Below are 27,974 nucleotides of genomic sequence, written 5' to 3'. Positions count from 1 at the left end.
AGCACGCATTGAGCAGACTAGTTGTCAGCAAGCTTTTTCTGTCAGCTTGTGTCTCAGCTTGTGATTATCACTCTCTCTCTCCATTATAAACCAGTTTTTCAGTCTTGCCCAAAGCTGCAGTGCTTTTGCTTTTTTCAAGCTCAACTTGGCTATGGAAGTTCTACTTATGCTGTGTAAGAGGAAAGAAGGGTTTTGCCTGTGGCTTTTCCACATCTACTCAGCAGACAGCATCATTACTTCAATCCTGTGTGTACTGGGAATATTTAACTTGCCTACTCCCAGGCAAACACTGAGATGGAGTCACAGAGACCATGCTAATCATTCTTGTAGGAAGGCAGTGATGGTCCTTCCAATCTAGCCTTAAGGAAAAACCAGATGGAGGATTTTTACTGCTGCTTTTTCCTCTTTTCTGTTATCAAGGTCAGAGCCCTTTAGTTGTCTGTGTATTATCAAATGCTGCAGTTATAGAATTCAAATTATCAACTAGACCTATGCAAAAATTAGCATTTCCTTGATCTTATTCCTGTAATATTTAACAAGCTTTAAGTTTTGAATAGGGTGACTGACCTGCCCATGATTCACATGGATGGATTTTATATAGATGTTCAAGAGGGAGTGGTACAGCATAAAATAGCCAGAAGACGTGTGGAAACCTAGGGTGGCTGCCCTTACAGCTTTTTCAGGGTAAAAATTTTAGAACATCAAAGCCTTGATTCTTTAATACATTCAAGTAGACAAACCTAGCTTGTAAGACATTCCTTCTTCAGCAGTAGATTTGCCATGAATGAGTATCCTCGATTAATGCTCTTCAACACTGCATTAATGATTTCTCCCATAAAGCACAAAGAAAAACTTCTTGCCTCTCCTGTGGGATTGGGTTGATGACCCAGGTACCTTGAGGTAAAGCCTCATGAACCTCAAGAATATAATGTATAGTGTCATTAAAAAAAAAAAAACAATATGAAAACAGAGTAATGTAAGCACTGGTATGCCAACACAGATTTCCTGTTGATTACAGAATTGTTGGTTTATTATCTATGTAGTCTATGTCAGTCAGTAGAAGAATTCTTCTAAAAGATCCCTCATCCCTGAAAGTGGAACAGTCTGGGATAGGGGGAAGGGAGGGTGAAGTGTCATTGTGTACAATGTCCTGTATAGAGCCAGAGAGAGGGATTCATGCCATCTCCTATCTTCTTCTACACTGTAGCACTTGATATTATTTGATAAATATTGGATAGTCCCAGCCTACACAAGGCATGTGGGTTTCTTCCCTATCCACTACTGTTTAATAGCTCAAATACAGAGCAAGAATAAAAGGGAGCACATGTAAGGAGTCCAGAGCATTAGTCTTTTTCCACTGTGCCAGGTGTCACTGAGTGACTCTAGTCCAGAAGGTACATTCTTCTATCAAGAGAAGGGTTTTAAACAGGAGCAAGGCTACACCCAGTTCTCAAGGGTGATCAAAAATATTCTGCCATCTGGTACCTTCTTCATCCTGGGGTAGTATTTAAAGTATTATTAATAAAACGAAAACCTGATAATTTCAAATTTGGTTTTGTGGAATTGCCCTAAACTGTATCCTTCAGGAAGGAACAAGCAGCTCCAAGGAAGAGCTTTGTCTCATGAACCAAGGGCTGACCAAGAGAAACAGTGATTCAAGTCCTTCTCTTTTTGCACATTTTAGACTATCCTTGGCAAGTAATATTCTTGCTTGATAAATTTTGCCCACGCGGTAGCTTAAGCAGCCTTCTCATTTCACTGGGCTGTATCTACCTAATACCTTAAATCTTTAACTCTGCTTTTCCACCCCCAGCACTCAGTAAGCCACTGTCAGTCCAGCAGAGGACAGTGGTGAGACATTCCTGACCGGAGCCATGTTACTCCAGTCAAACTCAGAAATACAATAAAACTTATTGAAAGTATAGCTTGCACACCACCAGGATCACAGGTGAAAAATGACACAAAACATGTTTTAATTGTCGATACAACAAGTAAGAGATATGGCTGTTAAAAGATACTCAAAATACTTAAGCAAAAACACCAAAAATCGAAGGAAAGATTAAAATAATTATTGGAGAAACTAGTAGCAGCACATGCTGAAGTATTATGGTCAGTGAGACTGTTGTGCTTTCAACACTTTATTTAAAGGATTTTCTTAGTAAGATACCTTTTTGAGCAATTAAGGCATTTTGGCTGTAAGTTTTACTGAATTCTAAAGGACCTTTCATTTTTGGAACAAAAAAGTCCAACTAATCATGTTCACCTAAAAACCTAAAGATTCATTACTGTTGCTAATCTGCAAGAGGAATCTCTAACAGGCTAGCTCTGGTTCCTCTAGGATAATAAGAGAAAACGACCAGAGACATTACTTGAAAGGTAAATCATGCCATGTTGGGATCTTCACTTTCAGTCACAGGTGCTTCTTGTTTGCCAGTTCTCCCTCCCTTAACTGCACTGGACTTCTTTTTCTTCTCCTTTTGCTCCATGTTACTTGATGTGATCTCTTCACTCTTCTGGGTGATATACTTTAGCTGAGAAAATAAACTCATCAGTCACCTACTGAGGAACTTCATTTATTCATGAGAAGTTAAAGAGAAAAGTTTAAGAGAAATTAACATGGCAAATTCTTATTACAAAAAAGACAAAAAGGCTGAAAAACATCAACTAGTTTTAATGCCTGCACAAAGTCCTCAGTCCAAACTGGATCTCCTCAGATACTGAAATGCCCTGCCAAGACTAGGATTTATAAACGTATGTTACATCCACCTCTAGAACCAAGACAGCAACATTAGCAGTTACTCAGAGGTGTAGTTTGTGGAGATACAGTCTGAGTACAGAAACACTGCAAGATTTCTCTGCACCTAGCTGACAAACAGCACACGACAGGGACACAAAATTCAGCTCCAGCATTTACTATGCCTTCTCAGGCAGGTTCATGTTGCATATTTCAAATCACAGCTAGAAGGAAAAAAATTCTCTCCCATAAAATTAGGATTAGTATTGTTAGTATTCTTCATGGAAGTATTTACAGGTATGTCGTAACAGATTAGTGAATTTAAGATCAGCACATGAGAGAATACAGGAATGTGAATCACCCCTACATTAATGTCAGGAGACTTGGCACCACAAGGTGGACTCAAGTTATTCCTGACCTTAGGCTAAAACAAAGAAACACAACATCAGGAAAAAAACAAGTGATTCATTTCCAAGATTGACAATGCTGTCATGTGTCTGTTCTTGGAACCCCTGCAGCCCTGTTGGAACTAGAACACTGTTGCTTGACCTGCAATCAGATCTCTGTTCCTACAGTAATAATGTCACAGTGTCATGAAGCAAAATAAGATGAAAATTTTTTTTAAAATCACTGGATTGTGCCCATCCATCATATATAAACCACTGAAATTGCTTAAGCAATAGTTGCTTCATCTATAGACTTCATTCAGATGCTCGTAGGAATTAACCAATTGGTTTAAGAATGTTGAGAGACAGAAAATACAGTAAATCTCACCAAAGAACTGCTCCTTCTAGCCAAAAGCTTCACATCTTCTGTGGTGACTGTGGTTCGTTTTGCATGCCTGCATAAAATTTAAAAATACCCCTTAATGTGTTTGCCAACACGGGTTGTAAGGGGCCATACAGCATCTAATTCAGAACACTAACTAAAAGGGCTTAATAGGGACCCTGTAAACCAAACATACCTATCTCTTCCAACTATAATACACAAACCCCTGTTTTACAAGTTTGTACACGTACATCTAAATTCCCACAGTTCTTGTGTAAAAAAACCAGAATTTATCAACCAGAACTTCAAGCAGCATTCCCTCTTACTTACCAGTTGGTCAGTGTTTTGACTTCTTAAAACATTCCCTGACTTCCTGGGAGCAACCAGATTAAACACAGGCATGCTAGTAAACATCTGTCACTCCCAAACCATCCACCACTGCTATGTATCAACTCGTTTGACTCATTAATCTAAACAATCGCTTGTACTGCATGAACTTCCAAGATCAGGAAGAACTACAGGGCAATATCTATTTCCTATCTTCACAGCCACTACTTAATCAGCCAATAGAACCCTTTAAAACTTGAATTACCACACATAATTTAAGGATTATCTAGTTACTGGAGCTGAACACAAAGAAAGCGTTTGTAAAAATCAAGTGTTCCAGTACCTACCTTGCAAACATTTCAAGGTCTTTTGCAAAGTTCTCTGGGGAAAACACAGAAAACACCACATATTTTAAAATGCTGAGTAGGAATATATACGTAATACAGTTCTAGCTGTTAGAAAGATGTAACTGCAAATTATCCAAGTTAGTCATGAGAAGCAACCATAACTTGTTGTTACATGCCACTGCTGCACAGGCAGATGGCCCGCACAATATTTCCACACACATTTAAACGCTTTTTCCAAGTCTGAAAAGTAGAATCACTATTTCTCATACTTCCAGTACTGTTTATTTTTTTTTTTTAAGCATCGTTTCTCCAGCAATTTCTCTCGCAACGAATAGATAATATGTAAACTTCTGTACCACACTGCCTGAAGGTGATCTCTGAAATAGCCGCGATGGTTTGTTTGCTGAATTGCACGTCTTGGTCTTCTGCAACATCCTGGCAGAGGCAGCCAACCGTGTAGTGAACCGCAGCCTTCAGCCTCTGCAAGGATCCAAGGCACCAACAGGTCAGTGCTCCGCAGAGCGACACACCGGCTCGTACACAGATCACCAGGGCTTTGCACAAGGACGCAACCTCAGCGGCCGCGGGCAGGCCCCGGCACCCCCCGCAGCACCCCCACGCCACGGCTCCATCTTGGCCCGGCCGGGCCCTGCCCCGGCGGGGCGGGAACGGGGCCGGCGCGGGGCGGGAACGGAGGCGCCAGCCCCGTCGTACCTGTGTGAGCAGGAGCCGCTCCTCGCCGCCCGCCGCCTCCATGGCGCTACCCTCAGCGCCGCGGCCGCGTTTCCCGCCCGGCGCGGCGGGGCGGGGCTGCGCCGCCGCCATGTCGGACGCCCCGGCCCCGTTCCCGCCGCCGCGGGCGAGGCCAGCACCCGGCACCGCCCCGCTCTAAACCGGGCGTTGGAAAGCGCTTTTCTACCGCCGAGGAGAAGCGGCGTCGGCAGCAGGACGCGGCCGGCAGGAGGCTTCGCGCGTTGCCCTGTGCGGCCGCTGCCCGGCTGCAGGGGCGGTGACAGCTCCGGGCCTGGCCCAACACCCCACCTGGGCCCACCTGGACCAGGACAGCCCGTCCTCTCGCGGAGTTACCGCGCGTGGCCCGCGGAGCTCACACATCAGCGCGTAAGAGAGACGTCCAAGATGAGCCCGAGCCCGTCCCTTCCGCTCTGACCCGGGCTGAGCAGCTCGCAGGGCACAGCACGGTGGGACCCCAGAGCAGGTATTTCCCCCAGCGCTAGTATCATACTGAGCACTAAAATAGCGTGGTGGGCATATCCTGGTTTCCCCCAAAACACAAGGCTTATACACACCATAAACCAGGAAAACTGTTCCTGCTGTACACCACGGTAACACAGTTCTGCTGGAGAACCTAAACCACAAATGCTGGGGCAAACTGATCACCAAAATAAGTTCATGACCTTTTAAGTTATCACTATTGCCTGCAACTTGTCACACATTTATTTTACAGAATTCCTAAATTTTACAACATAATTTGGAGGAAAGTTGCTTTAAATTCAAAGCAATCTTTTGGTAATTACACAGATATTCAACTAATAATTAAATAGCTTACTGTCTTAGCAGAAACAAATGGAGAAAAAAAATAATATAAAAATCACAGCACAGCACAAAATTTAACACTTGAGAAGTTCTGAGGAAAAAAAAAAAAAAAAAGGTACAGGCACCCAGGTGAATTTTCAAAAGTCCTGAAAACTATTTACTGTGGGATTGCAGGAAGACAATATCAAACAGGGCCACTTTGCATGCTACTGCAGGTATTTTTAATTGCCCCATGAGAAGAGGAGGCAAAGAACAGGCAGATTTGGAGAAAAGACTGCAAGCACACTGCTAAGCCAACAGTTTATGGCAGAACTTAAAAGTGGGAACAAGGGTTGAAAGGAGAATGGCTTAGCGACAGGAGTATCAGTCTTGACATCCCTGACCTGCATTCAAGTTTCTCCACAATCCATCCCACCCTTCAGCCTGTCACAGAAAACAAGCAGAGCTCTGTGTGCAAGACTGTGTGCGGGTGAACACCCAGGAATTCATCTTTAAGAAGCAAGCTACTGCCTGTTATGAATAAACAACAGCAACCAGAAAAAGGCCTTCACCTCCCTGGAATCTTGTGTAGCACTGCTGTGCTGTCTGCCATTCTCCACTTTAGCAATTACCAAAATGCAGCCATCTCTATCTCGATCCCTATGAGTTTATGCACTATAATACAATAAGAATATTAACATTATAAAATGTATTCTATTAAATACTGCACGAAGACATTGTAGTCAGTTTTGACCAGCAGCAGCAGAAAGAAAACACCTCAATGCATTTATAAGCAAATTTATTTAGTTTTCTTTTATGAGATATATATATTGAGATATATATATATGAAATATACCCACAAGTTATTACAAAAGTGTACAAACACAAGTTCTAGCACAGTACAGTAAAAAGTGGTATTCTAGGAGGAACATCTGAGATCTACAGTATCTGGGCTTCAAGAGGAAATACTCGCATTAGACATTGTAAGCAGAAGAGGACACATTTCCTCCATGGCCTGTCCAGTTAGTATGGATAAATACACCTGGCTTCAATAGTAACTCATAGGTATGCGCACCAAAGTAATCACGCTGAGCCTAGAATAAGAACACACACACACACACACACGACACATCAGTATCACAGGCATATGAGTAGTAGAAGTTGCACCTACTGATACTTGACTATAGGAATACTCTGACTCCAATATTATAACATTCAAACTTATTTTCTCATTATTAGAAAATCGCTGCAATGAAACATTTACTAATATCTAGTAATTAGGAATTCTGTATAAAGGCAATTACATTATTTCTGCTATCTACTCATCTAAAAAATAAGCACTGAGATACATCCAAAGGTTCAAAGGGAGTTCTTTATAAAGCATTTTGATTCAAAGATGTCATTACCCTTGGTTCACAGATTGAATACTAACACATGCTGGGCACTGTCATAACAGTACCTCTGGTCGTCTCTATCCAGACATCTCACAGACTTTCACTGCTGTGAATTTCAGGTTTAACAGAATTATATTAGGCAACCTATGCCTTTATCTTTGCAATGCTGGGGTGGTTAGGACATACTGCCATCACGGCCTTTAGACCAGTATTTAAACAACAACATGATGATATTTCAATAGCCAGAAGATCTGCTACACTACTTCAGGCACCTACCTGAATCAGGTTAGCTGGTAATATTTCATGCCTGTATCCATCATAAAAAGAAAGTGCTGTAGTGAAGCAGGGCATAGGGATACCAATCTGTACTCCAGTACTGATCACACGTCGCCAGGAGTCCTGGGACAGAGGAAAAGAGGGGAGGGAAGGGAAAGAAAAAAGAAAGAAAGTAATCAGTGTTTGCTCAGAGCTATGTGCAGGCATATGAACTATTCTGGTACAACGGCATGTGCTATTTCACGTTATATGAAAAATTATGACCAAGTCTGAAGAGTTTTCTGATCAACATTCCTGATTTTACATAAACAAAGTTGATCCAAAATAATGGCAAGTTAGAGTTGACAAACAGGACAGTAACTGCTGACATATACTTCACATGCGATCAAGCCACAGCCTTGAGCAAGGATGTTGCTCTTGCACAAGCCTACTCAGTGCATCCCCGAAGCACGAAGACAGTGGGGAACATACTGAGCAAACACTGAGACACTTTCTGGACCTCTAATCAAGCACAGTACAAAGCCCACCCAGGGCATAAGAGGTCAGCACAATACTTCAGACATGTGGATAATTCTCATTTCAACTGTACATCTGATGTAGTAACCTGCATGGAATACTTAGCTTCAGTTTTTTAACTTTCTTATCATTAATATCATTCATTCTTTTGAATTATTAGTGATAATATATGACTTCTTTGTTGGTCAGATAATCTGGTTTTAGTTCTGCCTGTTAACTCCATCCAAACAGGACAGTTTGGACAGTGTCCAAATCTGGAACACTCTTATTTTGGTGCTACTGCAAACAATGGTAATAGAAGCTTTATACTCTGCACAACTGAAATCCAAGTGCACAGTAGGCACAAGATAGAGGGCAGTGATGAGAACATTCACATAGGCTAGACACTTTTTCTTGACATCATGGTTCTTCTGAATTGCTAGATTTCCACCTAAGGCTCTTCTATAGTAGTAAAATGGAAGCCTTAAGTTTCTAACAGTAGCATGGCTAGTATCAAAGGGAAGAACCGTGACACAAGGACTGTATGTTCGATTGCTCCTGTATTATTTTTAGGTTGATGGTACAAATCTACCTTGCAACATTACTTGAGACCTGGGTTCATGGCTTGATGTATCTGGATGCTGATTTATAAAGCAGTGCTTCAGTGATGCAACCCCTTTTTTCCTTCATTTAGAACTAATATTTTTCAACTTTCTAATGAAATAGAGGCAAGAGGCATTTGTAGGCATTTTTTCCAAGGACAGGTTGCTAACCCTGGTGTCTGGCAAGATTCTACTTTGGACCTCAGCATAGCCTACCTCATCGCAGTAACCTTCTTCAGTTTTAACCAGCTCCAGCTATGCAGATTCCTTCCTGTCCTGTTCCCGCTATGTTCTACTAAAGGGTACCTTGAAGCCACAGAAGATTAATTCCTACATGCACACATTATGTGCGTACAGATACGCATACACAGTCCCAAAGAATTTAAGGATTGTTTCAGAGATCTTTGGGATTAAGGATGCTGTATAAATAGGTTTCAAGGGTGTTCTCTATCTTTTAATTTTTCAATCTAAATATACTTTTGAATGTAACTCCCGGGAAAGAAGCTGAAGAAGCCCAGACTGTAAACTATTGGTTTTATGCTCTTTCTTACTTAGAAACTCACCTGACAGTTTTCAACAGCTGTCTTGAAGAAATCATCCAACAACAAATTCTGGAGCTCAGGGTTTCGATCAAAAGCATCTTTGATTTTTCCCAGGAACACACTAGGCAGAACACATGTAAACCAGAAGTAAAATTTCACAGCTTCCAATAAAGGCACATAATCCAAAATTTACAGTGCCAAAATTTGACTCTCTCAGACTTGGATTCCAAACACTGAGAAAGATGCAAACAAAACAAAGATTGAAGAAAATCTGCAGTAGCTAAGCCACCAGAAAATTGGCTTCATCTTGTAACCTTTAGTGCCATCTACAGAAACAGCCTCTTCAGTATCTTATCAGCAGATTAGCACCATGGATTTTCCAGGAAAATCTCTAGGCTTGTCAGTCTAGCTCCACATAAACGAAATTGCCCACTCTTCTCCCCATAGCAACTAAGTTATCTCCTCATCTCAATTACCTTCTGATGATGCAGCCTCCCCTCCACATCAGTGCAATGCCACCGTAATTCAGCGTCCAGCCAAATTCTTTGGCTGCTTGTCTCAGCAGCATGAAGCCTTGAGCGTATGAGATAATCTTGGAAGCATACAGGGCCTGAAAAAAAAAAATTCATATTCCAAGTGAAACCCCACAAAGTTGAACGAGAAAATTCCCAGTGTACAAGTTCTGTTTAGTCCACATCTCATCAGGGATGAGTACAGTAGCCACATTCCAGCTATTTGAGAACCAAAATATCCTTTCTAATGGTTGGAAAGTTTGGTCTCAACAGAGAGTGATCAAGAGCTATTAGCCCCATTACAAAGATGGGAGTGTTGAGGGATGAAAAAGTACGTTCCCATGCATGAATTATGACCTCTGCACTCCAACTACTTGTCACTGCCCACCGTGGCTTAGAATTGAATTCCTTCAGACCTGTTCTTTGCTCAGGAAAAGAACTGGTTGCACTAGGTTTTTTGGACACCACTAGGCAATGCACAATGGGACGGCTGAAGCAGGAATGAACCGTCATGAAATGTAAACACTAGAACTCCTCACCAGGGTTTGCAGCATCCAAAACCTGCTTTGACATGCAGCTTTAATACAGCACTCTGGCAAGCACAATGTCTCACCTTGCGTATGTCCTCCAGGAAGGTCTTCTTGTTCCCACCGAACTGAGTAATTTTAGGCCCACCCAGCAGCTTACTGGCCTGTACTCTCTCATCCTTGAGGGAAGACAGGCACCGTGCAAACACAGCTTCACCTTTAAGGATGGTAGGAAAGGGGAGACATTTAGAAAGTTCAGCATCACTGGTAAGGCCTGAGATACTTGTCCTCAAGCACACAGTGCGAATGCCACTGAAGGATGAGCCGCATACACAGTGAGACAGTGTCACAGGGGAAGAGGTGTAGAAACCAATTAAGAGCATTATTGAGGGACTAAACTGCCAGACAGCATAACCACAGGGTAAATATTGACTGATACAGCTCTCAAATGATAAAGAAAAAAAGCCACAAGTCATCCACATGAAAATTTATCCCCTGGAACCTTCACCAGCTCTTAGTTTTAAGAATTTACTTCAAATTCTCTTCCTATCTATGAAAGACAGAATGTTGCTCTGCAGCCTAGGGACAGGCGAGGCTGAAGACTTCACTAATTATTGTATCATGTTTTGAAGATAAAAAGCTGTTGCATAAATGCCAACTCGCATTAACTGGGTGTGCTCTGAAATACACGCATACAAAATAAGAGTAATTAAAATCAAGAATAAATCAGCAGGTTAACCTGGAAAAAGAAATAAGTTTTACAAATCTGGTAGGCCCATAACACTAGCATTCAGAAGCCCATAAGAAAGTTTTATAACATCACTAAGCAGGTTACTAAATGTCATTAACCAGGGCTAAGGAGTTAGCCAAGGACTATCTTCAGCTTCTAAAGAGAAAGCCTGAATGCCAATCTCTCGATCTGTCGCAGTCCCTTCCTAATCATGCTGTTTGAAGTTGTACTTATTTGCAACTGAAGACAGTATTGTTAAATAGCAAAAAAAAAAAAAAATTCCTTTCCAGGGTCTGATAGAAGGAAAGCGATCGAGTTTATTATAGTCTTCATACTGAACTTTTCTTCCACCTTTTAAATGAGTCATGAATTACAACAAAAATCCAAAACCCCAAAACCAACCAAACAAAAAAAAGATGAATGAGTAATGTTTTCACAAGACTCTGGATCCTCCCTGCAACAGGATTAACAAAATCAGAACTGGCTCCTCTCCGTTTCTGCAAATACTTCCTTCAGCACCGGGGAGAAGAAATGTGGGGGGAAAACCAGGAAAAAGCAAGAGTTGCACGACACTGCTTTTACAACCAGAAGTCTGCAAGTCATGCTTATGCGGTAAAACCACACACGCAGCAACTGCCCTAAGAACGGCCCTGTTTGCACAAGGGCTATTGCACATACTTCCCTATCAACTCATCATTACCTAACAATGCTCCCCAGGCACTGCAGAGGACTAATTAGGGAGCGTCTCCTCCACCCTTGGTCTTTGCAAGAAGCCCAAACAGGAGAATATTAACAGCACAAGTGAGAAACACTGTTTCCAGCCTAGAACTGAAAGACTATAGCTGCAGCAGAATATTAAAACCACTTACAAAACTTGTTTTGTAAAAATACATTGTTGGAATGCAGCCATGTTTCTCTGATAGCTATCACTGCAGTTACTCTTTTAGCCTACTGAACATAGTTTTTCTTATCTTCTAATACAACAGGACTTGACCGTCCAAGGCAAAGGAAAACAAGGCAGAGAAAGCATGAAAATTAAAGCCAATCCAAGAGCAAAGCACCTGTTGAGTCATCTTATTTACTCAGCAGGAAAGTCTACATTGACCCATGGCAAGAGAGCACTCTGAATGTGTTGCAGCTGTATTACACCTCTTGTGTCACAAGTCCCCTCAGCGGCCAGGTTAGACAGAAGGGTAGGTAAGGAGACTGTTAGGGATGTATGTGAGCAGGAAAATTCTCACACTTTAGGGATATAAGTCAAAGCAATTACAAAATACTTTTCCATCAGCTTAGTTTGGCTTTGGATCAGCAGCCTGATTAGCCACAAAAGAGAAAAAAGCAGCAGTCAAGAGTGTATAAAGAAACAGCACAATCAACTGTTGTGGAAAAACAGCAACCATCATCGTAAGGTAGCAGTCTGCTGCTATTCTCAAAAAAATCTGTCTGTGCTTCTCAACCCACAATACAGTCTGGCTCTTGTGTTCCTGTTTAGTCACACTAATGCTGGCTTAGCTAAATTATACAGAAACAGAAATAGAAAAAGACTTAGGTAGTAAAAAATAATGAAAAGTAATTTATGCCTTCAGAGAAGTCTTAAGTACTTATCAAGCAGTAGACAAGCAACAAGGTTTTGAGGGTGTCCTGCCCCCACCTTTTTTTTTTTTTTTAGGCTATGATGGGATTTGGAGTAGCAAGTAAAGTAGAGGATTATGGGGAGGGACATTGCATCAATCAAGCATGACAGTTCTAGCACGGCACTTACGTTAACCTGTCTCCGAGCCATCACCAGCACTGGAGGATACCACGGACAAAGGCATGTTAAAAACAAGTCCAGCAAAGAAAAACAGTAACAGCTCTCAAGGGTAGAAAGACTGCAACAGCTACACCTAGAAAAGCCTCTTCTGCAAGCCTAGTGTGGGCTCATTTCTGAAATTACTTATCACCACACTCCTTACTGTGACGGGGTACATGCACGTAGGAAAGACAAGGCCAGACCAAAGAACCAGTTACCTATGAGCGTGACAGGGACTCCGTATTCCAGGGCAGAAATGGCTGTCCACTTTCCTGTGCCTTTTTGTCCTGCGCTGTCCTTGATCTTTGGGAGGAGGTATTTACCATCGCTGTCTTTGAATTTGAGAATATTGGCTGTGATTTCAATCAGGAAAGAGTCCAACTCTGTCTTATTCCATTCCTGAAATACCTGGAAGAGGAGAAAACACACCCTGATTTACTATGTATCTACTACATATATATAAAGTGATTTATGGATGTATGTATACATAAACACACATATGTGTATACATTCAGAAGGCGACAAACCTATCTCTGTTACTGGTTACATCTAGCAAGGATCCCAGCGCTGCTGAAAGGCCATTGTGCAGGAGCCTGGCGCTGGAAGGAGCACACCCCAGACTCAGAGCTGCAGAGCCCCCACCTCCAGCTGCGAGGGCAGAGGCACGGCTCATCCTGTTGCCCATCACTGCAGGCACTGAAGGCTGGAAACAGATCTGCCCTCTCAAGACACATTATATTTATTAACTTGCTTCAATAAGGTCTTTGCAAGATTTGCCTGCTTGATTGTAACGCTCAAGTAATTCATATCTCTACACAAGAAGGTGCTTCCTGGTAGAAATCAGCTTTAGACTGGGAGTTCAGACAACTTCTATAAACACTCAGGTGTACGTGCTCGCTGCTCCCTACCCCATTTGAAGCTCAGGAATATGGTGCACTGCCTGTGGCAAAAGGCACATCAGAAAAATTCATGTACGTACACAGCTTTACTCAAGGCCAGCTGCCTCCATCAACGGCAGCCAGCCACATGGCTCAAGAAGGCAAGACACTAAAACCTAGCGATTACCTCTGACATCTCATCATGCTCCATGCCCACCACATCTTTCATCAGGTGGTAAGCCTCACAGATCAGCTGCATATCTCCATATTCAATCCCATTGTGCACCATCTTCACAAAGTGTCCGGCGCCCTCATCCCCTACCTGTCAGGAAACATCAACAAAGTGTCAGCAGCAACAGTGCTGTCCCCACTTCCAGTGTTTAATACCTGCCTAGGGCTTCCTTCTGCCTAAAGGAAGGAAGGACGTACGCAAGCCCAGGGATAACTGAAAACACTGTGGGTCACAGATCCATTTAGCTCCCCCAGCACAACCCAGCCATAAGACTTTGTCTTTCCATCGTACAGGAGAAGTTATCAGAGACAGCAGATTTGAACTGAGCCAAAAAAAATCAACTCATTAATGATGCTGATTTTATTAAGGACAAACAGGCAACTGATCTACCTAAGAGCATGACTCTAACCACGAGTTAAGGTCAGTATCAAATAAATATTTACCCAGTCACAACAAGGTTCCCCAGATCCCACTTTAGCAGCAATGCTTTGAAATATGGTCTTGATGTGGGGCCTGTGGGGAGAAATAATATGCCTCAGCAGATAGGCAGAGGACATAAACACCACAAGGAAAAAAAAAATAATATCCATTGTTATGATGCCAAAAGGCAGCTTGGGGTGAGGGCACACTGGCAGGTTGATAACCCACCACACAGCAATGCCAAATAATATGTATGTTTTTCCCAGAACTAGACACTGTTTGCTAGAAATGGGGACAGCCCATGTCACACAGCACTGTGCAGACAAGCTTTATGAACCTAAAGGAACCCAAATATTATCTTCTCCATTTTAGAAATGGGGAAATAGAGGCAAGTTATGATACAGGCTCACACTCAGAGCTGAAACAAAATCCCATTCTGTTCTTTAGCCACAAGAAAAATCCAGGATGACCTGGAGGAGGAGAGGGAAGGAGGGAAGAAACTCCACGAACGCAAGTCAGGATATCGTTATCTGCATTATTGCAGTAATTATGAGCTTTTGTCATTGCCAGGCTCTCCAAGTGTAGTAAATCGTGAAGAATGATCACTGGGAAAGAAGCGTGGGTGACACGTGGGCTGCAGGTGCTTGAAAGAAGTGGGGGACACAGTTCAGGTAAGGGTGGCAAACAGCAGTTGTCTACAGAGCTGTTTAAGGCAAAAAAAAATGATCAGACAGCAGATTACTGTTATGTCACTTCTGGCTTTGTGCCATCAAATTTGAACAGGCTGATATTGGTATGAAATACTAATGCAAAAAGACAGGGAATTAAGAAATTTTAAAGCTCAGGTAAAGCCTACACACACATTTTCTTTCTACATTTACAGAGAGAATGAGAAACCAGGGATAAAGTCTAATATGAATACTGCTGTACAGTCCTTCACAGTAACATGAGTACAAAAGAGCACAGCAGCATGGCAGAAACTTGCAAAAAAATTAACGTGTTCAATAGTCAGTACAAACAAGTACTGAAGCCTCCTTTTATAAGGCATGTCACTGCAGGGATGTTTGCTGCTGCCTGTTTCATGGTTAACAGCTTTCCAAGTGCGTAGGGCTCCCGAAGAAAAATCATAATCAAGAACAGTACTTTTTAAAAAATAAAACAAAATTCTTTTCTCCCTTGGCACACATTTCTCCCTTCAGATTTCTGTAGGTACTACTTTTGCCTGTGAATTCCTGGAAGAAAAACCTGCCTTTGTTCTGCCTGCCATGAAAAGTCAGCACTGCCCCATGACCCCAGCTAGGCTGAGAAATCTTGAGCCTTGAGGAAGTGATATGGCAACATATCTTGTTCTCTCCACACCCACACCCTCCTCCTTCCCTCCCTCAGCTCTCAACACGAACAGAAGACGATTGTTGCAGACCATCCTGAAGAAGAATATACTAGCTCATGCTTACCAGGCTTCTTTGGCTCCTCCTGGCATGAGCGAAGGACCATATCTGGCACCCTCCTCTCCACCACTGACACCGCTCCCGACAAACAAGATGCCCTTTTCCTGCAGTTCCTTACAACGTCTCTGGAACAAAGAGCAGAGAGGCATTATTTAATTTCTTTTAACACCACAGTCTTACAAACAAAGGTTAGCAATTCAGACCTAAAATTAGTTTTTCAGTTCTGTTTTGGACGTGCTAGAAGACAACCTCAGAGAAAGCTCAAAGAAGACACTAAAGCAAATGTTACGAAACTTCCTGTTGCTTTGACACAGATCCTTGCAAAAGCGACAGGCTGAGAAAACAAAGTCCTTACAAGCACCACAAAGTGAAGAGCAGTACCGAGGCTGGAAAAGGCTCAGAATTAAGTGTCAGGTGATACACGCTCTGTGCAAAGATGCGGGGAAGGCAGATGAGGGCCAAGGAGAGTTGCTGAGTTCACTGCAGAGTAAAGGGGCAAGCATGAACAACTATAAGGGAAACTAATTCCCTCTGAGTGGGAGAGACACACAGGCTGACACCCCTAAGTATTAATCCCCATTTAGTACCTGGTTTTCATTCTGGCATGGCCAACTCACTTATCCAAGATCAGGATGTCAGAGCAGAAAGACTAATACCAGCACCCCTTCTAAGCTTCAGAAGTACCAATTTGAATGCAATATTTTTATGTAAGCACTCCAGATATGCTAAGGTAACTTCTAAAACTTCTGCAGTTACAGCCAGCTCACAAGCAGGAGCTTTTAAACAAAAAAAAAAAAAAAAAAAAAACACACACCACAAAAACCCCCAGATAATTACTCTACGAAGACAGCCAAACCAGCAGTTCTGTCTCAATTAATTTTCCCGTGGTCATGTAGGATTGAGATATAACAACAAACCTATAAACACCCTTAGACTTTCAAATCTCCCTGAAAACTCTTCAAGATAATAATAGGAAATTTTCTAAAGGCCTTCACTCTTTAAAAGATATTAGTAAAAATATTCTTTGATGATTCGAGCAACTTCTATAAAAATATATTTATAGAACAGTCCTTAACTACCGCTTTTTAATAGTCCGCATGATCTAGTTTGGCAGAGATAACTCAGTTTGGCCTTCCCTGAGCAGAGGGGGAGACAACATCTTACTGACTGACTGTTCTGATGATCAGAGGAGAAAGAATCATGTGTATTTATTCATCCACTTCAGACAGAAAACAGGCTTACCGTGGTATCTCTATACTCAGAATTTCCACCATCAATTATGATGTCTCCCGTCTCCAACAACGGCACCTGCCAAACATAAATCACTGTTTTGGTTTTCTCCATGTATTCAAAACCTCATTAATGATGAATAATTGAGATCTTCTAGGGGAAACTTCTCTAAAAGACAGCAGGAAGTCACAGGTAGAAAGGATGTTTGCCTCACCAATTTATTGATGAAGTCATCCACTGCATTTCCAGCCTTCACCAGCAAGATAATGCGACGAGGCTTCTTTAACTTCGAGACCATCTCTTCCAGGCTGTGAGCACCAATCACTTTGGTTCCCTTGGCCTCATTGGCCAGAAAGTCATCCACTTTGGAAACCGTCCTGTTAAAAGCACAAACCTGGGGGCACAAGGAAACACATTAATAAAAGCTGCCAAAACAGTTACTTTAGCTCTGACCACAAATTACAGAGGCAAGGTTCAACATCACGTGCTCTCCCATTTCCACCTTCCCTAAAGACACAGAGCAGGGATGAACCTGCAGCATGTCTCTGCAAGTGCCTTGGGAACCTCCGGTCAATGGCCAAGCCCAAAGCAAACTTCTGGGAAAAAAATCATACGTAGTCAACAATCAGGTGGCTGAGTACAGGCATGCACTGCTGCTTTTCTCTGGAAACAGGGCAAAGGGCAGCCTAGATTATAACTAAAAGGAGGAAACAACACCCATTAGACCATCACAATTAAAAAAATCAAAACCCCACAAAATGCTCAGCTCCAACCCCAAGTACTAGTGAGTGAGGCTTTCTGAACAACGTTTTCCTTTGCTTACCACAAAGCCATGGTCGTTCATGTTCAAAATAAGGTTTTGGCCCATCACAGCCAGTCCGATCAAAGCAATGTCAGCTCTAGAATGTGGAAGAACAAAATCACCAGGTGAGTCTCAGCAGCAGCGACCGGAGCACCATACCCTCCGTCAGGCTGTTCTGCTCTTGTCAACTGTAGGCCAGCGCACCCCTTTCTTACAGAGGCTGCAGCACACGTTCCGAGTTGGTTCTGTAGGTTATTACAGCAAGAGGCCTCCCAGTCAGCCCAGCAGACAGAGCAGAGACTGACACAGAGCACGTTTCAGGTCACTAAGATTTCTTCCTAACTACCAAAACGCAGCTAGATGAGTAAGAAGAGTAAGCTATCCAGAACAGTGCGCTAGGAGGCAGGGAGGAAACAGAGAGGCTCTAATACCTCGCTGATGGATCCAGCTCTGTCGCAGCTCCACATTTAAGATGCTGCACTAGAACATCACATCTGAGCGCTACACCATTCCTTTTTGCCTCTCCATGCAAACTGTCTCAGATGTCGGGTGAGCAAAGAAAATGAGGGAAACAGGATATTCTGCCAGAGGCTGCCTAATTCAGTTTACAAGGGGCGTGTGCGCAGAGAAGCCCAACTATTCTATTTCTATTTCCCTACTTCTATTTCTCGAGTCACGAATAAGTTTCCTGCTTCGCAGTCATGGCTCCAAAACTGATCGCTCCCGGATTTTTGTCAAAAAGTCTCTCTGCCAACCGGCTTATTCTCTTTGCTGGTCCCTCACCCGCCGCAGAGCCTCTAACGCCGAGGAACCAACCCGCCGTCAGGCGGCTGGAGGGCCCCGTCCTCTCCCTCCCGGGCGCACCGCGGCACCGGCCGAACGGGAAAGCGGGACCGCGCGGCATCGCCCGCCTCCCCCAGAGCAGCCCGCCGGGAAACCGGGTTCCACAGAGTCGCTCGCCAGAGGCGAGAGGCCACGAAGGCTCCCGCCTGCCCCTCGGCGACACGCTCCCGGCTCTCCCCAGGAGCGGCCAACGGCCCGCCGGGCCTGGGCGGGGGCACCCCCCGGCTCTCACACCGCCCCCCCCCCCGGCGAGGCCCCGCCCGGTCCCGGCTGAGGGGCGCGCGGAGGCGGCCGAGCCGCTGCCCGCACTCACTGGGCCATGGCGGCGGCGCGGGGGGCGGCTGGCGGCGGCGGCGGCTCCCGGGGCTCGGCCTGCGGCGGGCCCTGCCCGGCCCTCAGCCGCGCGCGTGGGGCGGGGCGCGGCGCGGCGCGCCCATTGGCTCTGCCGGGAAGCCCCGCCCCCCGCCCATGGGCCGATGGGTCGGGCGCCTCGTCCCCTTAAAGGGACAGACACCGCCGCTGGGTGCCGCCGCAGCCGAGCCGGGAGCGGAGCGAGGCGGCCCCGAGCACCGGGACGGTGGCCCGGGCCAGGGCTGTCCCCCCTCCAAAGGCAGAGCAGCCCCCAAGGGGGCACAGGCTCATCCTCCAGCAGGAGGGGAGCCCCACACCTGCCCCGGGGACACGGGAACCGCGGCCGGCGGGCACCGCTGAGTTTTGTCTTTTCTCTGCATTAATTACAGAGTATCCACCGCCCGCAGCGCCCCTGTGGAAACACCCTCCTCGGGTATCACTGCTGTCAGTTTGTCTTTGGGGTGCCCTAGAATTTGGGCAAACAAACGAAACCTGCCCTTCTGTCAGCACTGAGATTAAAATCACGTTTAAGAGAAGAAAGTTGGTTTCGTACCTTTGATCCACCAGTCAGATGCATCACCAAGAAAAACCTACATTTCAAGCATGTTTACCTTCTGCTAAAGGCACATTCGAAACTCGGAGACTGGCAGCAAACTGACCCATCAACTTTTCTGTTCACCTTATTTCGCAGCATTGAGAGTGAACGAATCTGAAAGCAGTGGAACAGCAGCTTCTCTGCGGTATTGAATAAGCTGTCAGAGAAGCAACCGGAGAAAGCTAACAGGCTACTCTAGCGCACAATTGGAAAAAAATCAGGAATTGGCAACAGCAGCAAAACATCCATGATAGCTTTTCAGATAAACAGATCTAGCCAGCAGCCTGATAAAAGTATTTTGCCATCATGCAGCTGTTTGACAGTTACAAGAGGTGTTTGACATCAAGTGGTAGCCCATTTTTGTGAGACTTAAATGCTTTGGGAATGTCCTGTCCAGTCTCCTCACCACGACTTCGAAGAACTTTCCACTTTCAGACCAAGATGAGAACGATTCTGAGAGATTCCCTGACACATCTTTGCCCACAGACGTGGTGCCCTCTACTGTTACGTTTTGGGGGTTTGATTTCACATGCTTCCTGTCATTTTTAATGGTCCCCCCCAGATAAGCAAGTTCCTGTATTGGTTGCACCATGACAACCTTCTTTTATCTTTCAAGCACAAGAATCTTTCGAAAGCATCCATAAACTACTTAGAAATGCCGCATAACCTAGCAAAGGGAGAAGGATGAGGAAATGTAAGATGGGCCTCTCGTCCTTCTCAAGAACTGCCAAGACACACTTCTTTTCACAAAAGCACAAGCTTCTTCAGAACAGGTTTTGAAAACAAGTAATCAGTGTTAAGATACCAGTCATTAAATCATAATAAAAGGAACACACATTGTATCTGCTAATGCACTGGTTGTACCTTTATTGTTCACCTCGTTCACTAACAATTCGGTGGTGCAAGGTTACCATACACAGTTAGATATCTGCATTGCACACCTAAGGCTATACAGCAAATGGATCAGAATTAGTACAAATACATGAACTATATTTACATTTTGTATACTCAAGCTCCAAATATCAGATATATTTACAAAATAAAATAAGAAAATGAAAACCTGAAATTAATGTACAGTGTTGCTGATACACTCCTTCGCTGGGATGAAATCAGTTTGCAGAGATTTGTTCAAGAAGGCCACTTACACAGCATATACCTTGTATAACTTGTGTACAGAGAGATTAAACAGGGAAATGGGGACCGCATTTAAAAAGAAATATGTATTTCAGTGCAACAGCATGTCTCATGTCCAAATTCAAGAACCTTAATCAACTGCACATGAAGTATGAACAAGCAGAGTGGAAAATTAAGAACTGATCCTGGGAAGTGCTGATCATTCAAGACTCCCTCTGCTTCTAGTCCCTGGTTTCAAGGCAAGCAAGAAGTAGTTCAGGACTGCTCAGGATCAGGCCATTAACTTGGCAACATTAAGAATTGAAGACTTATGACCTCCATACCCTCAGTTTTCTGAATGCACAGCTAATCCTGTTGATTTAAAAACTGTTCCAGATAACATTGGACACAACCATCTGGTTAGTGTTGGACTAGTTTTGATTTCAAATACTTTAGAGTGCATAAATGGCCTTCTGAACAAAAAAAGTCAATCCTGTTCTTGAACAGCTGATGTTTTTAAACAAGGAAGCACAAAATTAATACATTCCTGCTACATACAGTACAGTTCAGACCACATATTGGGGTTATTAACCACAATGGAGAGATGCAACGCACACATGTTAGAGACCCATTTTAAAGTACATTCAGCAAACCGTTCCAGAGCAGCATTATATCCTTCCTTTGAGCAGCAGGTCAACGGCTGCATCTTCAACAAAAACACCCACCACAGTATAAAACTAACACAAACTAAGGCTCTGCAAGAGTACCAGAAAGATGCATATGCATAGGCAGTATTAGCTGATTGTATAGTACCAGTGGGTGTTATACCAAGGTTAATCCTCTTTCTTATCTAATGTGCAATTAATTACAGATGTATAAATATACAATACGTTACATAAAATGAAATCCCTGTAAATTAGATAACAAGCAGCAAAAAGTAAAGTCTTTGCTTTGAAATACCTTGCTAATCAGTAATAAGGACTATTAGACACTGACCAAAAAAACCCTTTTCTCAGTGGTCTGGAATTAATTTTCCCTTCCCTTCTACATCCCAGAATATAGGAATCTTCTTTAAAAAGGTACTTAAAGTGCGTTTCTAAAATACAGTATAGAAGCTTTAGTTTAGTTTCAAAATATCCAACAACATGGTTTTCAATGGACAAAAAAGATCATTTTCTCCTTCCTTTAAGTGCGGAACATAAAAAACCCAAACTACAGCACAGTTTCACACTCATTCTCTCCAAGAAATGCCTATCAAGTTTACTACCAGCGCTTATGCTCGATGGGCTGGCAGGCCCACAGCATGATGCCTCGTCTCCAGTGGCTGAGTCCCAAGAGCTGTCCGACTCCAGGACCTCACATACATGCAGCAGGTAACCAAGAGTGGGTTTTTAAATGTCAAGAGTAAGGCAGCTTAGCACACTTTTCCCTTCTTGGTCTGTTTCTAAATAGAAATTTCTGACATGTTGGGCTACATAGAAAAAGCTTTAAAGGGAATGGAAATCCACTTTTTTTTTTTTTTCTTAGTTATCCTTTTAAAGAAAATCTGAAGTGATTTCAGTCCAGTTTCAGGTAGGGAAACTGATGTCTCAAAGTAGGCTTCAGCAACTGGTGAAAAACTGTAACTGTACATCTGAAAACAGTAATGCCCATTTGAGCTCCACACATGAAGAATCTATTTTGTCACAGATTATGCAGCTTTAAGAGGTACGATGCTTAAAAACAGAATTTTGCTCTTCTGATGATGTTATCCACATAGACATCAAGTCATCAGAAGCTGCTTGGAGTTTTAGAAGAGTTAACATTTACGCAACACAGCTGTAACACTTCCAGCTCTGCATAAAATAAGCATCTGTCTCTTCCTGCTTTTAAAGGAAGATCCCTTAATCATGTTTCTAAGCAATGCCTATAACCCCTTAGTTCATTTTCTGGCTTATCCAAAGCAAAGACTTAGCAAACTAGTTTTCTTCTAGTTAAAAAAAGAAAAGATAAAAATTAAAACACTCGCAGTGTGTCACAAAATATCACCACCTCAATCACTACGCCTCCTCAAACTGGTTCCACTTTCATTATAAACAGTGGTGATGGCAGCAACAACTTAGTGCTTAAATTAACCTAATTCTTCAGATCAGCTTAGCTCCAGCCTGAGGAGCCCTCTTGCAGCACTAGCAGTCTTACTTCTCCACACACTGGAAGTGCATTATCATCCATTGCGTAACAAAGGAATATCATCACTGTATTAAGAGTCACACACAATTAAACAAGACAAAAACAGAAGGGGAAAAAAAACCAAAACAAAACACAAACAACATCCCTATTATGCTCCTGGGTCCCCAGGATGCTCCGTCACTCTGGCTTCCAGTTCTGAAATAAATCTGAGGACCATAGGAGATAGCATGAGCACATGATTTAGCTTGAGTACTATCTCAAAATAAATGAAGATACGTCCCAGCAAGTGTCAGACTCCACCTCCCTGCTCCTTTGCCAACCATGCCTTTAGGAGGCCTCATTATGCATTGCACTCTACTGAAGAATGAAAACCCCATAAAGCTAAAAAATTGCTCAGCTGATGCCAGTCCCACGTACACTTCTGGCCATAGAATTTCCAATGCATGGCATGACCTGCTGATGAGTGAGCTGAATCAAAATGACCTTCTTGAGCTGGAGTGTGCCTAGATGTGCCTACTGTAATAGTAGAACAAAACCCTTTTACCTCTCCTTTGAGAGGTTCGAACCTCAGGACGAAATTCCTGTACATGGCCCAGTATCACAGCTAGCCCTATCTGTGCCCAAGGTAAGTCAAGAAAGTATAGCACAGCAGTCTGAAACATAGTAAAAAAACCCAAACAACCCCCCTCCCCAACCTCCCTGAAAACCTAACTATCAAAGATGAGTTCACTTCTCAAAAAGGAAATTCATTCTGCTTTCCTTTCTCAGGGCAAGGACCAAAATTCTGGCCACAAGGAGAACTTACATTGTAGGTCAAGAACTAACACCACGCAGCTGATCTCCAAGAAGCCAATTATTACACCCCACTGACCAGGACCAGGGTCCACTTGATCCATCCTCCAGGAAGGATTAATTCTGAAGTTAAAACTAACTAGGGGGTTTTAGCTGATGAAAACTGTAGCAGGGAAATTAGGAGACATTCAACAGTTAATTCCAAAAGGAAGTGAAAGTGTCCTGCTGTTCCCTAGAGAATACTGCAAGTGCTAAGTCTCTAAAGTATTTTGTAGACAGAGGATGCTCTCCCCATGTGCACATCAGGGACGCACGCACAAAGCAGGCCTTTCAGAACGACGCCGAAGAGCAGTCTATCCTAACATACCAGTGACAACCCGTCAATCTCTTCCAAGAGAGGTGACGACTGTTGCTACAGGAACTCGGAAGTCAGAACCAAAAGCAGAAAGGGGATAGTGCCCTCCCGTGGTGATCTCCTGAAAGCGCTGGGGAACAGCCACACCGACCCGTTTCTGCTTAACGCTCTCAATCTGCCAAATACGAGGCCGAGCATCTAAAACTTTAGGGATTATATCTAATATTTCAGCGACGTGCTTTATTTTTCCTCACATCAGCACAGATTCCATCTCCTCAGTTCAGAGGCAGAGGAGTGAGTGTTAATGTTTTGGGAGGGTTAAAGCCAAGCACTGTTCACCTAAAACCTTACAGCAAGAGTTTAAAGGCAGGTTATCCTATCCAGCTCCTCTTGGTTTTTCCAGCTCATGCCTTAGCTCGTTGGACCCTGGAAACTCACAAACTTGCACCAAGTCCAAAATCCACTCTGCCCAGATAAATTTGTCCAATATCAGCTTTCAACAGAGTTTAAATTAGAGCCTGGATCCAGAAAGCCTGAGGAGCTATTGCAGTTCCTGGCTGGGTAATGTCTACATAGAAGAATTTATCTTTCCCTGGCATTAGAACTTTGCCCTGAGGGAACCAATGACTACTGCCAAGTCACAAATTGAATGAAAAACCTGCAGCAGTCTAGACAGACAACAATGGACAGTGGGACAGACACCAAAAGGTCAGTTGAAATGGGAAAACAATTGTTACAAGAAAAAAAATAAATAACTTTTTTTTTCTTTTTAGAGTCGTGCATAATCACTCTATTTTTTCTTTTTTTTTTTTTTTTTTTTTCCTTTCTCTTTTTGTTTGGCCACATGCTAACTAGTACGATTCTTGGTACAAGTGAAAAGAAACAAGGTAGTGTTAGAATACCTACAAAATGTGCTGAAGGAGTTGGGAAGGTAGGGGATGTTAAGCCACAGGATACATACAAGAGAAACTGTCAAGAATCACAAAGAGAAAATGAGAGGTAACACTTTATCTATCAGAAGGTGAGTTAGGGCGAACGGATGAGAACATTACATGGACTCAGTACTTCAGCTGGCCCGTGCGTCTTCGAGCCAGTTTTGACCTGAAAAAGAAGCAGAGAAGTATTTGTTGAATTCTGGAAGTTTGTTTTTCTTCCCTCCCCACAGTTTGTCCACCATATTTAAAAATCCCTTTAAGAATCCTTTAAATCCTAGTTTTCTCCATATGTTCAAAAAGTCAAATGTATCAAGGGCTGTAGTGAGAAAGACTTCTCTCTTGAGCTGTGCTCCTTTAAAGGAAAACAGGATCTTTTAAGGACTGCACTGTTGAGAAATTGATGCTGTATAGTAATAGCTCAGCTTTTCATTTTTCTTTTTACTGAAAGGAAGAGCTACTGTAGCATAGTAAGATCTCTCCAGCAAGCAGGGGATGTCTGTGACCTGTGTTTAAAAAAAGGCTGCTAGAGAAGTTCAAAAAAGGGAAGGAAATGAGAATTTCTGCTTGAGCACACAATCAAGAGCATGAAAAGGCAGTCCAGCCTGTCTGCACAGAGGTAGCAAGAAGCTTTATAAATCTGTAAAACAGTAATACAAGGAAATCATTTTGAGGCTTCCAAATGTGGTACTGCATGAAGCACACCACACACATTCTAACTGGATATATCTGTTAAGAATGTCACAGGCCAAAGCAACAACCACCGCATTTCCTGGAATACAGGGCTTGTTTGATTTTTTGGAGGTTTTGGGGGTTTTTTTTGTCGCCCACCCTCCTCCCTCCTTCAGTTCAACCATCTTGTCAGATTCTTCAGAACAAGATTAAATTCTGTGACATGCTATCTCACCACCTTTATGCTTTGCAGCACTGTCTGCCCAGGAACTGCCTCTTACCGTATTGTGCCAGCAAGAAGTGGATTGAAGGCATATAACCAGTCATTCATGTCTTTGTCATTGATGGCCTGGAGCAGGACCCCACGATGCTTTGTGCATACACCAAATGTGTTGGGTGTCTGGAATATTAAGGACAATTTAAAATCCTGAAGTCTACAAGCACAGAAGCTGATGCAGCACACTTCCTCTCTGAGGAAGAGTTTGCAGTGTCACATTCCTAAAATCCACAAGACCTAAGGTCTTCCATTTAAGTTTCACTGGTCATTTTCACGATATTATTGGTCAGTCAAATGGGACATCTTCTATAAAATATAGTTTTAACTACAGTGTGGACTTTAAGAGCTGCTGAGATGGACCAGTAAAGTTAATTTGAGTCTTTGCAGGATGTTTCTGTGTTCTTTTGGTGTTTTAACAAACAAACAGAACACACAACCCTAAAACACCACAGAAACAAAACTACAAAAACCAAAGACATAAGGTGACGGTACCAACACATGCTCACAAAAGCAAAACCAGTGCCTAACAGGTTTCAGTCTCTTGTACAACTGCATCCAAAACATAAGAAACAGTGAACAAACTGGAAACTTTGTGGGCAGAATCATCAGATGTCAGACATTCTCCAAGACACAGATGCATTTTCCTCAGACCAGAGATGACATGCAGGATGGGATGGATGCGCTACTACCTGTAATGTTCCTGCTCTATGGGTGAATAAACAACAGCTCTCAGACTGACCTTTACCATTGCCTGCTGATCCTCACTGTATTCCACCTGAGCTGTGGATAAGTTTATGATTCCTCTCTCTACAGGATCTTTGTCACTGTTGTAAATAAAAACATAGGGACGGCGAACCACCACAAAGTGCTTGGCCCAGGAGCTGGAGAGTGGCTCCTTGAAGTGGAGGTATCCTTTCTTTGAGACCACAGAGCTGGAAAAAGACAAAACAAAACAAACCCACAGATAAACAGGAATACATTTTCCCCTAAATGAGGCACCTACTGAATATCTCTATTAACTGCAAACACTGTATAAAACACCTGGTCTTTAATATGTTTTTTCTGCACCTATTATCAAAAAGTTCTTCTACAGCAAGCTGAATTTTGTTTTCAAGAGCTATGCGAAAGTCTCACAGAAAGAAGGACCCACAAAGATCTCTACTTCAGTGAACTTCAGCCATGCTTTTGACAACAGACATTAAAGTCAAGTCACTGGAAATCCTGTTCATTAAGTAGATGCAGGGAATGAATGCTGCAAAGATCAAGTATCAACACAACCTTCATCAATCCTGCCTCCATCACACAGGACTCTGCAGTTCTGTTATCATCCTTTTAAGTTACCTGACTCAAATGCGGGAAAGAAACTACAAATCTCAGAAAGCCCTTGTGACAGCTCTCAGGAAGCCATGATCACACGACAATAGAAAACTTACCCTGGTCTGATTTCCTCAATATCAGGAACAAGGTTTAGGAATTCATTCTTTCCAGCTCTGGCAAGATAGGAAGTTTCTACCGCAGGAATTATCTGGAACTGTTCCACCTCGTGACAGGGACTGGAGGCACGAGAATTTGCTTCTGGTGTCCTTTAAAAAAAAAAGTGGGGAAAGAAAACTAAGTCACAAACAACCAACTGAATGTGACAATGGAATTTAAAGAGCACCTACAGCGTACCCTGTCTTACAAGTCTCATCCTCCAGTCCAGACTTTTGTATGACATTGGGATCCTTTCATACAATATCAAATAGCAATTCCCTTGAAATCTGTGCAATAAAACTTAAAATAACTGCTGGTAAGTTGTTTCCCCACTACTTCTCCCTCATTTCACCAAACACAGACATATGTCTCACTAGGGTTTGATGTAAAATGTACTACTTGGTCAGCACTCCTCCTCTGAGGGATGTTAAACTGAGGAGTTACAAACTACGTGTCTTTCACTAAATAGTTATTCCCAATTTTATCAAAAATATCTTCCACAGATACAGCTCAGAAGGGCAAACAGAGATTACTGGCCAAACTGGTCTATGCTGGGTTGTCGTTAATAGGTCTTTTTAAAGAACTCTGGAAAAATCTTGTGGGCTCTACACACTGGTTACTTGGAATGACAAGCATTTGACTGTTCTTTCAGCACAAAGGGGAAAAAAAAAAAAAACACTTTAAAAGAACAAAATGGGGGAAAATAATTGTGCACAGTGATTGGAGAAGGTAAGGTGAGGGGGCTGTACAGAGAAATATCTGAGAGTAGGGAAAAGGAAGAAAGGGGGAGAAAAAAACCTCAGAAAACATAGC

The 27,974-nt window shown here is 43.0% G+C and overlaps 3 protein-coding genes across 18 annotated transcripts in view; all 3 read right to left on the bottom strand.

Annotated features, from left to right (window-relative positions):
- Window positions 1-1,695: 1,695 nt before the first annotated feature.
- CENPS (centromere protein S) lies at window positions 1,696-5,105 on the bottom strand. Its single transcript, XM_074925066.1, has 5 exons — window positions 4,891-5,105; window positions 4,533-4,656; window positions 4,177-4,210; window positions 3,509-3,575; window positions 1,696-2,531 (listed from the first exon to the last, which is right to left on the bottom strand). Exons 1-5 carry the CDS (start codon window positions 4,999-5,001, stop codon window positions 2,382-2,384), a joined length of 486 nt encoding a protein of 161 aa, XP_074781167.1. The 5' UTR covers window positions 5,002-5,105; the 3' UTR covers window positions 1,696-2,381.
- A 1,388-nt stretch (window positions 5,106-6,493) lies between these two features.
- PGD (phosphogluconate dehydrogenase) lies at window positions 6,494-18,845 on the bottom strand. Its single transcript, XM_074925065.1, has 13 exons — window positions 18,746-18,845; window positions 17,611-17,686; window positions 17,002-17,181; window positions 16,800-16,865; window positions 15,564-15,682; window positions 14,133-14,202; window positions 13,645-13,779; window positions 12,798-12,987; window positions 10,144-10,274; window positions 9,495-9,628; window positions 9,040-9,139; window positions 7,380-7,502; window positions 6,494-6,803 (listed from the first exon to the last, which is right to left on the bottom strand). Exons 1-13 carry the CDS (start codon window positions 18,751-18,753, stop codon window positions 6,684-6,686), a joined length of 1,452 nt encoding a protein of 483 aa, XP_074781166.1. The 5' UTR covers window positions 18,754-18,845; the 3' UTR covers window positions 6,494-6,683.
- Window positions 18,846-20,215: 1,370 nt separating this feature from the next.
- Window positions 20,216-27,974, bottom strand: part of KIF1B (kinesin family member 1B) — a 96,411-nt gene continuing 88,652 nt past the window's right edge. For 13 of the 16 annotated variants that reach the window (XM_074925046.1, XM_074925048.1, XM_074925054.1 and 10 more), the window contains 4 exons: window positions 27,122-27,271; window positions 26,428-26,620; window positions 25,693-25,811; window positions 20,216-24,908 (listed from right to left, as the gene is read on the bottom strand). In XM_074925046.1, the coding sequence (XP_074781147.1) occupies window positions 24,866-24,908; window positions 25,693-25,811; window positions 26,428-26,620; window positions 27,122-27,271 (505 nt within the window). In that variant the 3' untranslated portion in view covers window positions 20,216-24,865. Of the gene's footprint in view, window positions 24,909-25,688; window positions 25,812-26,427; window positions 26,621-27,121; window positions 27,272-27,974 lie in introns of those variants that run through there. The other 3 variants (XM_074925059.1, XM_074925058.1, XM_074925061.1) reach the window with 1 other exon arrangement.

Source organism: Athene noctua, chromosome 22 (assembly GCF_965140245.1).
Source record: "Athene noctua chromosome 22, bAthNoc1.hap1.1, whole genome shotgun sequence".
Lineage (NCBI taxonomy): Eukaryota > Metazoa > Chordata > Aves > Strigiformes > Strigidae > Athene > Athene noctua.
This window is presented reverse-complemented; position numbering and strand designations above follow the sequence as displayed.